At 43.3% G+C, this 14,590-nt stretch overlaps 2 protein-coding genes across 7 annotated transcripts in view; one reads left to right on the top strand and one right to left on the bottom strand.

The window, feature by feature from the left end:
• The window catches only part of LOC311266038 (myomegalin), a 42,677-nt gene extending 34,795 nt beyond the window's left edge, over window positions 1–7,882 (top strand). Inside the window, exons 35-44 of the mRNA XM_084368223.1 lie at window positions 8–124; window positions 201–390; window positions 471–592; window positions 1,025–1,264; window positions 1,669–1,886; window positions 1,961–2,104; window positions 2,336–2,474; window positions 3,069–3,115; window positions 3,349–3,403; window positions 4,554–7,882. Of these exons, the coding sequence (XP_084224349.1) occupies window positions 8–124; window positions 201–390; window positions 471–592; window positions 1,025–1,264; window positions 1,669–1,886; window positions 1,961–2,104; window positions 2,336–2,474; window positions 3,069–3,115; window positions 3,349–3,403; window positions 4,554–4,684 (1,403 nt within the window). The 3' untranslated portion in view covers window positions 4,685–7,882. The remainder of the gene's footprint in view (window positions 1–7; window positions 125–200; window positions 391–470; window positions 593–1,024; window positions 1,265–1,668; window positions 1,887–1,960; window positions 2,105–2,335; window positions 2,475–3,068; window positions 3,116–3,348; window positions 3,404–4,553) is intronic.
• A 239-nt stretch (window positions 7,883–8,121) lies between these two features.
• On the bottom strand, window positions 8,122–13,451 carry prkab2 (protein kinase, AMP-activated, beta 2 non-catalytic subunit). Of its 6 annotated transcripts, none has more exons than XM_084369985.1 (8): window positions 13,360–13,451; window positions 12,110–12,292; window positions 11,811–11,968; window positions 11,562–11,655; window positions 10,986–11,100; window positions 10,560–10,693; window positions 10,376–10,444; window positions 8,122–10,163 (listed from the first exon to the last, which is right to left on the bottom strand). In XM_084369985.1, exons 2-8 carry the CDS (start codon window positions 12,266–12,268, stop codon window positions 10,086–10,088), a joined length of 807 nt encoding a protein of 268 aa, XP_084226111.1. In that variant the 5' UTR covers window positions 12,269–12,292; window positions 13,360–13,451; the 3' UTR covers window positions 8,122–10,085. The 6 variants fall into 6 exon arrangements, with proteins under 6 accessions (XP_084226111.1, XP_084226106.1, XP_084226108.1 ...); XM_084369980.1 differs by having other exon boundaries at window positions 12,095–12,292; XM_084369982.1 differs by having other exon boundaries at window positions 12,095–12,289; window positions 13,360–13,443.
• Window positions 13,452–14,590: the final 1,139 nt, after the last annotated feature.

Below are 14,590 nucleotides of genomic sequence, written 5' to 3' on the forward strand. Positions count from 1 at the left end.
CATCCAGGAGCACCAACAAACATCTACATCCAAGGACTGGACACGGTCACTCAGCTGTCCAATGAGATCAGAGTCCTGAAGGAGGAGAACTTGGCTCTACAGTCACGCCTGCAGGCCAGCACGGGTACTTCATCTTGAAATCCAGAGAACGTTTTAATGGATTTGATTCCTCTGGAATATTAACCCACCTCTTCCTTCAGACACGTGTGAGGAGGTGGTGCAGCTGCGGGAGGCGGTGTTCACGGCACGTGCCCGCCTCAAACAGGCAGAGCTGGAGGCCGAGCAGTGGAAGGAGGAGCTGAGACGACTTCAGGCTCACAGTCAGGAGCAGGGCCAGCAGATACACATACTGAGGCAGGAGCGGCAGACCAGTCAGGAGAAAACCAACAGGTGGGTGTGTTCGCTCGCGGTGTGTATACACAGATCACACAGCTCTCTGACTTTAACGTGCTGTGTCTGTGTTTCCTCAGGCTCCAGCATGAGGTGTCTCTACTGCAGCAGCAGCTCTGTGAGAGCAGGGAGCTCATCCACTCCCTGCAGAGTGAACTACAGGTGTACGATCGAGTGTGTTCCAGCACCAAGGCCAACAAAGGTCAGTCTTTTCATTGTACACGAGATAAGCTTAAAGATCCCCTCTACACGTTAGGATTTTTCTGTACGCTTCCAGTTTCTTTGCAGGAAAAAAAGTCTTCAAGGGCAAATATTGCTCCCGTATCTGTGTACAAAAAGTTGAAAAAGCAGATGATAACTAGACAAAACGAAAAGGCTGGATGATAAAACTTCAATCCTTAGATCTGGGAAAAGTCATGCAGTTAGATTTGATGCTCTCCACATATTTTGGCACCATCTGGTGACAGTTTTAAGAATTGCATCATGGTAGACCTTGGGACACTGATATGAGAGGGCTAAAAGAAAACATAGATTACTCATATTTAAAAAACAAACAAACAAAAAACTTCCAGAACAGTTTGAAAGATGCTATAATCAAACAATTATCTCTCCACTCGTCGTATTGTTGCTCCAGGCTACCTGTGTGAGCTCCCAGGTCTACCGGTGGAGTTCGGCGAGCTGCTCGGGGAGGTGAGGAGTCTGCGAGCCCAGCTGCAGAACAGCGTCCAGGAGAACAGCGCCCTCAAACAACTGGAGCTCCACAAGCAGCTGGAGCAGAAGCTGGGGGTCGTCGGCTCTCCTCGGACCCCCTCCCTCTCCGCCCTCACTGCCAGCCCTCAGAGAGAGAACTTCTACAGGCGACAGCTGCTGCACGGTGAGACGAGACGCCGATGAATGCGACACTGACATGATACTCACAAGGTGTTTGTGAGGCTGTAGTGTGCTGCGGTGTGGTTTGCTGTGTGTCCAAGCCTGGTTTGTTTATGCGTGTGCTCCACAGACCCAGCTCCGTCTCCACCGGTCAGGGACATTGGTCTGTTTAACTGTGGATCACCCGGTCCTCCCTACTCAGACCTGGACGACAGCCATAGCACTGCCAATGGTGTGACTTTAACTGCACTGCATGACTGCATCTTAATCTGTTTGTAGTTTGCGGACTGATTGTAAAGCTCTGCAACAATAATACAGTTAATCACAATTCTTTCTTGCACTGCAAAAATACACTTATGTCACTGAGCGTCCTTCCAAAATACATTGTAGCTCTTTTCCCTCCAGCAGACCCTCTCGACCCTCACTCTGAGCTGGAGGGGGACGCCCCGGACGGATCGTTTTCGAACCGCAACGGCCGCCACGCCATCGGCCACGTTGACGACTTCAGTGCTCTTCAGCAGCAGGTCCTAGAGGGCCGGAGCCTCGTCCAGCGCATGGAGTCCACCCTGCAGGCCTGCCTCGGCCCGCCGCTGCTGGACGGCAACCAGAAACAGAGCAGTGAGCTGGTGAGGAAACAAGACAACAAATCGTTAGAGTAATGACTCGAGAGCGCAAGTGTCTAACCGAGCTCTGCGTGCAGGTCCTGGACTATGGCTGTGTGAAGAGTCTGCTGTCCAACACCAAGACTCTGAGGCAGATCCTGGAGGAGGCGATGTCTCTGCTGAAGATGTTCTGGAGAGCAGCTCTGCCCAGCACTGATCCCTCCATCCACAACCTTAAGAAGGTTTGAAACACATTATATTGACTGGTCTGATATATGTACACTGTTTTTGTGTTATTGTCAACAATTCTCATGAAAAGAATCGAAGCAGGCTCAAGGTGGGTTTTTAATTGTTTTGGGGGCTATATCAAGCTACTCAGGCAATACTTGGGATATGTTAGCGATGAAACCCAAACATGTTCGGTAAGAAAGCAGAAGCTTTCATAACAAATGTCGCTTTGCGTGCGTGTGTAGGAGCAGTGTATGCAGGAGGAGATCTTGTCCCTGAAACTGCGCATATCGGAGCAGGAAGAGGTTCTCAAGGGGACGATTCAAAGACTGAGGAGCACCAGCCGCACCAAGGAGAGCATGGAGCACTTCATAGTCAATCAGTGTAAGTGTTTGCCTCGTGTCTGAGTGTGTGAAAGAGGAGAGGGATCATGAGAGAGACTCGAGGCCCTATTTTTGTAGAGCGTCAGTGTAAAAGGGCTGTGTGAAGGTGGAAATGAATCGGGTTGTGTGGTCTGATTGCTCTGAAACAGCTGAGCCAATCACAGTAAGATGTGACAACAACAGCTCAACAAATATAATCGACCTCCCAGGAAATCATATTGTTGTGTGAATGGTGCAGACCTGAACACACAGCGCTACAGATCTGCAGCTGCAGGCTGATGATGTGGGTTTTTTAACAGTCAATACAACAACGAGGCGTGAGAGAAGGAGTGTGGAAGAGAAGACCTAATAAGTTGTGAGTGATGGGAGTGAGAATTGCTGCTGGTCCCTTTTTGGAGGCGCAGCTAAATTAAAGGTTGGAGCTGCAGAGAAGCAATAAACCAGGCGAATCATCGGCCTCTGCAGATCTCACATAAAAACAAGACTGCCTCTCACATCCCAGGTCTAAATGCAAAAGTGAAGGAAAATGTGTTATTTTAACTGCTTTGATTAATGTGTTGATGTGGACTTATCATCTGTGTGCTCTTTTTTGCAGTGTCGAGGACTCGTGATGTGCTGAAGAAAGCAAGGACAAATTTAGAGGTAAGCTCATGGACCCTCAGATATCCGGGGTATCAGACATAATGTAGGTAATCTGTGTACATACACCATAGATTCACAGTATTACGTGTATCAGTATTGTATGTTGTGATGTCAGTGGTGTCCGTATCCTGAGTATTTATGATGCAAATTCATCACTTTTGGCTTTCCTGTCTCACTTGTTTCCTTCGTCCTGCATTTGTCTCTCCTCTCCTCACCTCCTTTACACCCCCCAGAAGAATGAGCTGAGACTTTCCTCTCTAAGCTCCTCCCCTTCCTCTCCTTATGCTGGTAATCGTCTGACATCTTGTGATTTGCCAATAGGTAGATGTTGTCCCAGACCCTGAATTTTATTAATCTGACTGTAGCATTTTTTTTTGCCTAATGGTTAAACTGTAGGTGTAAAAGTAAATGTGATGGTAACTCTGTGGTCTGGGGCAGCTTTTACCTCCGTGTGGATTTGCTTTTTCTAACATCACAGCTCTACCATCCTGTCTGACGGCGAACTCCATCCGCTTTTAGCTAACTTTTATTTTAGCGTTTTAGGACATTTCTGCTTTATTAGAGAGAAAACATGGGAGAAAACGGAGGCGATGTTGTGCCAAAATCCTTTTGTTGAGTAGGAAACAAGTTGACCACACACACACTTTGGCTTTCTCTAGATAAAGTGATAAAATTAGAAAAGCAAAGCAGCTGAAAAGCAGCTGTGTGTGTGAGTGTGTGTTTACCTTGTTTTCTACCTGGGACTATGCCATGACCAGCACCTATGTATTAGATGTGTGATCCTAAAATCCCACTACACCTACTAGCTATTGTAAATAACTGTATTTCTAAGTATAAATACGTGTTTTCGAAGGACCAGAGTAATTCCCGAACACCACAACACTCACACCAGATTGCAAACACACCCTTCTACTAAGCTACCACTGGACTAAAGTGTTGTTTACTTGTCCACTCTGTTAAGGTTGAGTCTATTCATAGCTTCAGACCCCGAACAGTTAGCGCCAAGATTACTCCACACTGCATACTTTCCATTCTGTGTGTATGCTGTCATAGTATGGCGAAAGGGCGTTCACGCAGAAACGCGTGTGACGGCTTCAAAATAAAAGGTTTACTGCTGCCCTTCAAGTGTCATAAACATCCAGATTCATTCACACCGCAAGACGCGCAGCACAGATAATACACAGCAACCGTGTGTGTATGTGTGTGTGTGTGTGTGTGTGTGTGTGAGTAACATTGCTTATTTTAATCACTCACTCAGCTTTTCATCTGCAAGCAGTTGTATTTTGGGAGTTTTGTTAAAACTAACATGCACAGAAAACGACTTCTTGCTGAGGTGTTTTTAAACAAATTGTCAAAAAATTGACAAATCATTCTGCGTAAGGATTGCTAAACAAGCTAATAACGTCCATCTTGTTTCTCCTCTTGTCCCTGAATCCAGCTGAGGACCCAGGAGGCGCTGCCAGAGAGCAGCCTGCTGATCGCAGTTCCCTGAAGACCAGCGGCGCTTCCGGAGCTGCAGCCAATCAACGCCCAGCAGCGAGGAAGCGCAGCAGCCAATGCCTGCTTTAGACTTTTAAAGAACCAGCCTCAACGCTACCACCTCTGACCTCTTTACTTAAACAGCCAAGACCCCACCACAACCTCCCCCCCTCCGCACCAGCCTTCCCTGTCCCACCCTCGCCTTTGCCTTTACCTCCGTCCAGCCTTGAGAGTGCTTCCTTCCTTCCTTCCCTCCTCCAGGCAACATGTGCACAGTATATAATCTGCACCTTGAGCCTTACCGAACTCCCTTCACCCCCCTCGCCAACTTTCTGTCACTCTCTCCCCTCCCCCGCCACATGTCCTATTGTCTTTGAGTGATGCAGTCAGCAGTTTGCCTTGTCGTGTGTGTGTCAGAAGAAAGGGTTTGAAATGTGCCTCTGGTGGTTTCAGTGATGTGCGTCCTACTGATGGAGCTGGTTGAAGATGCTTCTAGATACCGATCTCACACCAGGTGTCTTTTCATAAAGGCACTCTGGTTTCGGGGGGTTGTATTACAGAAACTTTTTGGACAATTGGACCAGGTTTTAATTGGCCTTAAACCTGCATTTTTTTCTAAAAAAGAGAAACTCCACTGGTTTCGAAAGGAAGTCAAATTGTATGTAAGATTATGAGAAAATGACCCTACTTCTCACTTGATTTGTTACCTCCACAAACTTTTTCGGATTTAATTTATGGACTCAGTTGCTAGTTTGAAGTCTTCTTCAATACAGAATGAAGTTAATTTGGTAAATTATGGTCGCATTTAGAGTAAAATAGACAATCTGCTTCAGGGCGTGGCTATCAATCAGAAAATCCTCCCCAGCTCCACCCTCCAGTCTAATTATGGACACTCCTGGCTCTAAAACTAAGATGGCAACAGCCGTAATGCCGAACTCAAAGCTTCATAACGGTAGTCCACAAACCAATGGGTGACATCACTTCTGGGGAACTTAACTTGCGAGTTAAAACAAAAAGTTTCCACAATACAAACCCCCAGGTCTGTATCCAAGAGCATCCTCTCCTGAGAGCCAGACAGCCTGAGGATGGAATAAGTGTTCATGCATGTTTAATCGTGGCTTGAGAGAGGAATTCTGCACACGCGTGCGCACATGTACACCATATCTACATGTGCGGTTGGAAAAAAAAAAAAACGGCTCACTCAAAGACAAGCAGACGCCCTCAACTTTGACTGCCACAGAAATGCAAGTTTACGTACTTCTCGTGGCGCTTTTATCAATGAGGAGATTTTTTTGCAAATGCAATGCAAAGAACAGTGACACCCACAATGTATCACTACACACAGTGGAGGAATGTAGAGGAGTAGAAGTAGTCGTGTACTAGAGCTGTATATCCGTATTCGTGGAGGAAGCTTATGAATGGTATGTGAGCCATCAGCCGAGGGTTACCGACGGCCGAACAAAAAGCCAGAGAAAGGTTCCATTTCAGCCGCAAGCCTCCTCGTTTCAGGTGCTTTTTTTGGCATCTATCTACTGAATTTACTGAAAAAGGGGTCAATATAATTCTTAAGGCTTTCGATCGATCTGGTTGGTTGTGATTTCTAAACGAATGTACTCTAGATTATGAGGTTGAAGTGCTCAAATGGAACCAGGCTAAACACGCGTATTCAAGCTCCTCTGTAGGAGTTCTCATACGAGCATGTGCAATAATGATGTTGTTTCTTGAATGATCATGCTGCACCGGGTTATTCTTATTATTATTTCTTCGCTTGACACTGGAATTATTATTATTATTATTAGTCACACTCATAAAAAAAAGTTAGGACACAATACGATTGTATTGGAGTGTTGATGCATGACAGAGATTGTATAAAATCTAAGCTATGGAACAGGGGATTGCCAATACTTGCCAAAGTTTGAACTCTTTACTGTCACTTTGACTTGCCTTATCCATGCGAATGACAAACCCAGGTCTCATCGGGCCGCGGGGATACCGAGGTGTCTTTTCTTTTTTTTTTAAATCAAAGGGCCTCCAGAACCACAGAGATGGTAACCGTTAGACAGCTGGCTCAGTGTATTTCGAAATTGTGCGATGGAAACGAGCTCCTTTTTGTTTGGACCAAAACTCAACAGAGTGGATTTTTTTCCCACAAGGCCATATGCCATATTGTCTTTGTGTTATTTCTCTTGGTTCAGGCCGTCTCAGCATTCCCATGGCAATGGCAATATAGGTTATCAAGTTCTTCTAGATGATGCAAACTTTGGCAGGGTACTGGTGGGATCATTGTTCTTTAATTCACTCACTTGTAACCGTTCAACTACACTCTTTAGTTTGATGTGTTTTCTCGCTGTACATTTGCCATTTTAAGCTGTAAATAACCTGCTTTTTCTGTATGAGGTTTTGTTTGTGTGTGTGTGTGTGTGCCTGTGTGTGGGTGTGCGTGTGCATGTGAAAAAAAAACATCCAACATTTGCTTTTCGCAAAGTTGATTTCTGGGTAGCTGTGCAATAGCTTTCTATCTTTTATTTTGATGTTAAACATCATCGCGTTTCACTTCCTGCAATGTATGGTTTATATGCAGCGTATGTTAGAGGATTGTGTCACCTTGAATCATTTAGTCACCTAGGCTGTGTCTGTTAAGAAATCACAAACTATGCCTTCATGATATCTAAGTCACTGATCACAGTATCGTTCACCTATAACAAAGCTCTGATTAATGTTGCTTCGCTTGCCTTTAAATTTAGCCCGAGAGCGTCTTCACTCGGCTCTCGGTGGTAGAAAATGGCCTTCACTAGCGCTCGCCTACCTGAGATCTGCCAATTTAGGTTTTGTTTGCGCTCGAGTCTTCAGAAAAAGACAAAAATTGCCAAGTATTTCGATAGAGGGGAAAAGTTTGATATTACCTTTTGAAATTAAAGAAGGGAAAAGTTTTGAAGATTTGTCTACTGTAAAAAAGCCAATGACTGGAAAGATTGTGAAACGTTGGATCCACAAAGCACCTTGTTAGAGCGTAAACAAAGCCTTTTTGCTATTTCTTATTAAAAAGGGAAGTCTGAAACGATGTATTTGTTGGTCCTGAGTTGCGTGTGTATATAGCGCTATTTGATTGGTGCAGCTTTTATGTGATTGGAAAGCAGCTTTTTTCTGAGTTTGTGCATAATGAACTAGAAAGCCGATACAGGACTCATACGGATCCTGTCTCTGATGACAGTTAACAGTTTGCTGTGTTGGCAAAAGTATTATCGATGAAAGATTTTGGGAAAGAACGAATAAAACACTCAAAAAGTTTGTGTGGTTTACTTCTGTTGAACTCTGTTTTAGTTTCAGTTTGTTTTATATCCGGACCCTTTAGCTTCTGCCCGTGCTGTTCATTAAAGAGTAAGTTAACACCAGGGGGTTGAACCTCTGGCCACATCCACAAGTGATGTCACAGTGTACTGACAGTGCACCACATCAGTAACGTAAGCGGATGGGTTTAATACACCAAAGTGAACTGAAAAAACCTGAGAGAGAAAAAAAGACATGAATTAGGACCAGCGTTTCCTCTTTATTTGCAAACAAGGAACATCTTGTACAGTGAATCATCACACTGGTTCTGCAAAGCATTTTTTTTTTTAAACATTCATGAAACAGTTGTAAAATTCAAGTTTTGGTTTTAAAGCCTAAAAACACCATGAGGCGTCCGCGGCGCTCGTCCGCACTCCCTCATCTTATCTTGAAAACTCTTCGGACGAGACGCCGCGGCTAGGCTCGACATTCACAGAATACTTTCAGATGGTCTAGCTCAACACCAACAGGATTTATGAAAGCCCCTTTTATAAGTCTGTCGAGTGTATCAACAGTGGGCATGTACTGTAAGTGCAGACATTTAAACAGCACTACTTATGAGTGACGCAAACAATTTTCAAAAAGCCACCACACCCCAAAATACAGGTCATCTTCAATAGTTATACTGTAAAGACCACACACGTGAACACACTTTGTACAACTTTTAAAGTCATGGCAACTCTGTATCCTCATAGCCCTGTAAATCCATCAGAAAATGTGCTTCTCTTAACGTGCACCGCACAGTAAACGCTTCAAGTTGTAGATATTCAGTACATGCAAAGCAGCAGGTCGTCTGCGTGTACACGCCTCTGTGTATGACTATACATGTAGCAGATACATACAGTACATTCCTATATGATAAATAGAACTCAGTATAGATGCACACACACTTATAAAGCACTGCAAGTTCATCATATCTAAAACCAAAAAAAATTAAAGCACAAATTGGGCTCAATAGTTCAGAGAAGCTACAGTACAAGAGTTGTCTGCTGCATAGTTAAAAGCTTATATCAACACTCCTGCTCACATGAACGCTAAAGTGCTCGCATTATATATCAAAGTAAAGGCAACAGAAGAATTTAAAGGGACCCCAAAATCAAATATACATATTTTCTCTTCCCTTAAGTGCTATTTAGCCATCTAGATTATCTTGATGGGAGCCGGCAGTTTGAATGGAATTAGATGGCACTCAGCTTGTGGTGCTCAAAGTTGTTGAAATGTATTTTTTTTGGCACTTTGAGCACCACAGGCTGAGTGCCATCTATCATATTCAAGAGAATTAGACATTTTAATATTATCTTATAAAGTCTACAACTCCACCAAAACAATCCAGATGGATTAACAGAACTACAGGTCAGCGTAAAAATGTGTTTTGTGTTCTGTATCTTTTAACATCGGCCTCTGACCATCAATGCCATCAGGAAAATAAGCATTTCCTGTTGAAAACCTACAAGCACTCCATCCATAACAACCATCACATTAACATAACTGGAATCTTGGACTTGTGTAATTTAGGTCACGTTGTAGATTTCACTAAATGATGGCTGAATTGTGAGAAACCCAACAAAACATGACCTTACTGACAAACTAAGTTGTTGCAAGTTATTGCACTTCAAGCCTGCTGCTCTCTTCAGCACCTGGACACTGACTTCAGGCCACATTAAGTCATTCTCTTACTCTGCATGCACTTCCCATGAATGCTGTCATATCAATTAGATCAACACTTAATTCAACCGGTTCACAGAGGATATGACAACACGATCCACATCAGTAACACTCTAAACACCTCCACGCCAGAAAATCTTGTTTTACACACCGACATGCATATATTCACAAGGTGCAGCAAACGCTCGAATACACACAGTGAGTTACTCAGTCTCTGTCTGTGGATGTAGCAGGTGAATGCCACAGTATGGTTCTCATCTCCCTCTGACACCATGCACACACTCACACACTTCGCTACTTTTGATCAGAGCCCTATGTAGACAGAAGTGAACAACCTTTTCAAAATCCAAGCCACAGTCAAAGCCGCTGGCCTTTTAGCTCACCTGTAAACTTGTTTCAGTGCAAGATTTGGCTAAAAGTGATGATACAAAAGAAAAACCCTCGGCAGAATACGAGCATGCCGCTCTCTAAAAGCACTGTGGAGCACCCGAGTCGAGGTTTAGATCGGCTTGTAAAGCAGAGAGGTGACGTATTTCTTCTTGTATCTGTGAGTCGCGCTCAGCACCATCACTCCGTCCTGCACAGACAGAAACACAACACACAGACAAGCTGTTAAATGTGTCCTTACAAATAAATGTGTCTCACTGCATTATTAGCATATTTAGCACAAATGTGGTTGGAGAAACTACAACTATAGTTGTGTTACACTGCTGAGAACGATATTTCATGTGGTGCCACCAACATCTGGAAAAGCGTGAGGCGTATTCCAGCTGTTTCCAGTGAACCTACCTTTATCGAGAGAGCGTAAAGGTGGTTTAGCATGACGTGGTTGGGCTCAGGCAGCAGGGCAGGGTCACACTGTCGAGAGAGAGTGAGAGGAAAACTAAAAAAAAACACAAGGAAACTACAACAAAGACAACTCAGATCAGTGTGTGAGGAAATGGCAACAGTGAAAGAGGGAGCAGACACTGACGGATATATTGGTGTCCTTGTTGAGAATGACTTGAAGGAGGTGAGGAGGGAGTATAGGTGGTGCTTTGAAATGCTCCTCAGGTCTGAAGATGTACTGCTCCTGCCCGTATGGACCTGGAGGGGAGCTGGACAGATCTGCAAACATACAAGAGTGAAGATTACACTTCTGACAGGCACAACACCTCTGTTTAGTTTGTATTAATGTTTTCTATGAGTTGAAAACGACTATACCAATTAGTATAATTCCACACTATCCACGTCTGTCTATAAGACCTGTATTGAAACATCACAAGCTGCTGTGTCTGTCAGAGCTCTGTCATGCAAATTATGATGAAGATGGCTGACTAACCAAAGACAAAGAAACATTTCTGTTGTTGTTAATTTGCTAACAGTCAAACAATGCATGACCACTGTGGCAGAGGCTGACCTGACATGTCGGAGCTCTCCAGAGAGTCGACCTGCAGGGCGTCAAACACCTCAAAGTCTGATTTCTTCACCTGGATCAGGTTGTTGATGGTGCCGAGCTGACTGGTTACAATTGGCTGCCAAAGAGAAACGATAATGAAAAGGCATTTTCGTAATTATTGTTTATAACTCTGCAAACATTCGCCTCGGCTTTTAGAAAAGGCTTTAACGACAATGTGGTTACATTTACACAATAATCATAGAGTACAGTACAGCAAGGTAGTGTTTGTACGGCTTCTTCTTCTGTTGTTTTGCTGACCAAACTACAAGAAAACAGCAACACTGACAATATCAGTCAGCACTTTAGGTTTTGGAATGGATTATTTTTTTCATAGAGGTTACTTTCCTTTCATGTTTATAGCATCAAAGATCTTTGACTGTTTGAGATTAAGGAACATTTTTAATTTTTCCATGTGCTAAATAACAAAAAATATTTTTTCAACATTTCAATCTAAGTGGTATAAAAAGAACTTGATCATCATGAACATGTTTACTAGTAAAATGAAAGTGAAATGAAAATTACAGTTATGAGACGTACCTCTGATGAATCATGGACCCACTGTCCATCTACAAAGAACTTGTACTGGTGCTCTCCCTCTGGCAGGTCCAGGATCGCTACAAAGTCATTATGGCTTCGGAGAAAGGAAAGGAAAGTATTTTAGTGTAATACTTTGGCTTGTATGTAATAGCTGAGATCATTTGCGTTGGATTCCAATGAGACTATGAAAAGTGAGAATGCACTGCCATTTATAGCCTACCAAATACAAAACAACAACAAGCGGTTTACCTTTTATTCAGTGGTATCTTTGTGCTCCAGTTGTTAAAGGAACCAGCAATGTAGACCTCCCTTCCTCCTCCGGCCCAGCGGATGACCGTGGGGCGAGCCTGAGGACCAGTTTTCACCAGGTCGTCCAGATCTGGGGTGAACTCTTTCTCCCCCGACGCCTGAAAGCAATTAATTTATATCTCAACCATGAGGTGATCCTACAAAAGATCATATGTAACAAATGACAACAGAAGGCCCCTGCCTTGTGAATAAACACAATTCTGTACAATAATCTGTTTTTATACATTTTGCAGCAGCACCTTGGACTCCGGCCCGTGGGTGTTGAAGATGTTGGGGTCGTCTGTGCTGTCCACCATCTTGCTGCTGGGCTCGTGGTCTTTGTGACTGCCGCTGCTGTCGGAGCGGTGGGCTTTGGCTCCATGGCGATCTCCCGCCACCCTGTCACTTGTGTTGCCCATAATGCCTCAGTGTTTGCGGTGCTACTAGATCGAAGAGAAGAGAAGGCAACTTCTTATATGCATGAGGACAAACCATAAAGGACTCTAATTTGATTGTAAACTAGCCATTCAGATATTGGAGATGGATCAAAAATGCAACAAAGGATCAGTACTGAACTGTAAAGGTGATAAGAAAGATGTGTTGTTATGTATTTATTGGCTTTCATGCAAGAATAATGCCATCAGAGCAAACACTGGACATCCTATTGACAACAGATTACAAGTAAGATATCAAAATGTGCACAATTTTTCAATTATTGTGCACAAAAACTTAAAACCAAGCCCCAGTGTGTGCCTCTCATGTGCTGTATAGGTATGACAACGTATGACAACACAGATCAGGCACAAACTGGGCCTATTGTGAGAGAAGAGGAGTGAGGAAGAAGAAGTGTGACATGTGACCAATTTTAAAATAACACCATCTCAACACAACTTTTTCCAGGTACAGTGAATACACCCATGATGATGAACTGCAGTCTGTTTCTCCATAAGTCTGAACAGCTTCACACTAAAGCTAAAGCGATTAGCAGCGGGCTAGACATTTTCTTTGCCAGATAGCAGCAGTAACTACGGCAGTGCTGCCTCCTCTGCGTCTGTGAACCTGGACCTACTACAGCAGATCAGACTACAACCGCTTAACGTTAATACCATCACCCTGCCAGACATAACACGGCGCTAACGTTAACGCCCACCAGCTACTTACCGAGCAACAGGTTACACTTTCACAACTAGCTGTATAATACATATAATACGCCATTAATTAAAAGCACTAAGTCCACATAAGCCGTTAGCTGTAGCCCACTGAAGGTCTCCTGGCTGTCAGCTGTGCCCACCTCGCAGCACCTCGACGGCAGAATATTTTTAGCTGCTGCTTGCAGTTAGCTAGCAGCTAGCTGCCACTTTCCCCACACCTAGCGAGCTCGTTCGTCTTGTTTACAGTGTCGACAATGACAACGCGACGGAAAGCTCACCACGTAGTGATAACAGAGCTGACAAAAGTCACCGACAGCGGCTGATGTTGTTGTGTGGTGTGTGTGTAGCGGAGGGCTCACCTTTCTCCAACAACTGCAGCGAGACGTTGCCCCAACTACGGCGAGCGGCGAGGACAAAATGAGTCGGACGATAGCGTTACACCTATCAGCAGGGTGAAGGACTGCTGGACACTGAGGAGGAAATATATGTATATGTGTATATATATATATATATATATATATATATATATATATATATATATATACTTTACTCAATTAAATTAAATGCAAGCAGCAGGACTGGTCTGTTTTTGGCATCATGTGGTGGAGTGGTGTGTTCAGGGGCGCACTAACTTTTTCCCTTGGGGGGCCCAAATGTGAAACTTAATGGTGGGCCACCACCAAGTCAACAGCAAAATACCTACTATATTTTATTATGTTATATTGTTCAGATGCAAAATGGTGCCGTGTCCGCCATGCTCGGATTGTGAGAAATACACTACTCAAAATTAGGGAAGTTGGGATATGTATGTTGTATAACAGGTTATTTGTTGCGTCAGTGGTTTTACTCATGTAGAGTCATGTGCAAGTTACGAAAAAATGGTTTTGTTTGATTGGGAAACTGCTTCAGCTCAGTTGTGAGGCTATAAAAGATAGAATATCCCAATATCCTTAACTACTTTTGAATAATATCATTAATAATTAGGATACCTGCATATTTAAAGAGCATTTTTACAACATGAAATATAAACAAACTTAACGTTGACATAAATTATATATTACGTATTTCTTTATGCATGTAGTTTTTCGCTAAGACCACCTGGCAGGCCAAATCAAGCCTTATGGTGGGTCAGCTTAGCCAACAGGCCCCACTTCAGCCCTGGATATGTTTATTATCTCTGTCTATTTAAGCTTTTTAAATATGAATGTTAATATGAATGTGAATATAAATATGGGTGCTCTTGGTGTCTGTATTAAGATAAATATGCAAATTATTAATTGGCAAATTATTAATATTTGCAGGTAATGTTTTGAAGCCTTTTTAAGATTTTAAGATATCCAAAGACTGGCCTTCCTTTCCAGTGAGGATTACAGTGCTCCACTCCTCTTCATGGAGCACAGTGAACCTCTAATCAAAAGGCACAAGTAGTATTTTACAAAGATAACTCATGTAAATCCCTTCGCTTACAGTCTGTAATATTACTGTATTATATCTGCATGCTTTGCACGTCAACTGAGAAATAGTCAGCTACATTCTTTCATTTGGTCGACAAAAATATTAACAGTTTTTGTCTTACTCTTAATCTTGATA

This window comes from Pagrus pagrus, assembly GCF_965226575.1.
Source record: "Pagrus pagrus genome assembly, chromosome: 12".
NCBI lineage: Eukaryota > Metazoa > Chordata > Actinopteri > Spariformes > Sparidae > Pagrus > Pagrus pagrus.

Bases quoted from the DNA above. Each gene is read 5' to 3' on its own strand.
- prkab2 (XM_084369980.1), bottom strand. From the start codon at position 12,268: ATGGGCAACACAAGTGACAGGGTGGCGGGAGATCGCCATGGAGCCAAA. The intron at 11,969-12,094 runs GTATAAAAACAG...AATTGCTTTCAG, and splicing joins CCAAGGTGCTGCTGCAAAAT to GCGTCGGGGGAGAAAGAGTT. The intron at 10,445-10,559 runs GTCAGTGTCTGC...CTCTCTCGACAG, and splicing joins ACAAGGACACCAATATATCC to TGTGACCCTGCCCTGCTGCC.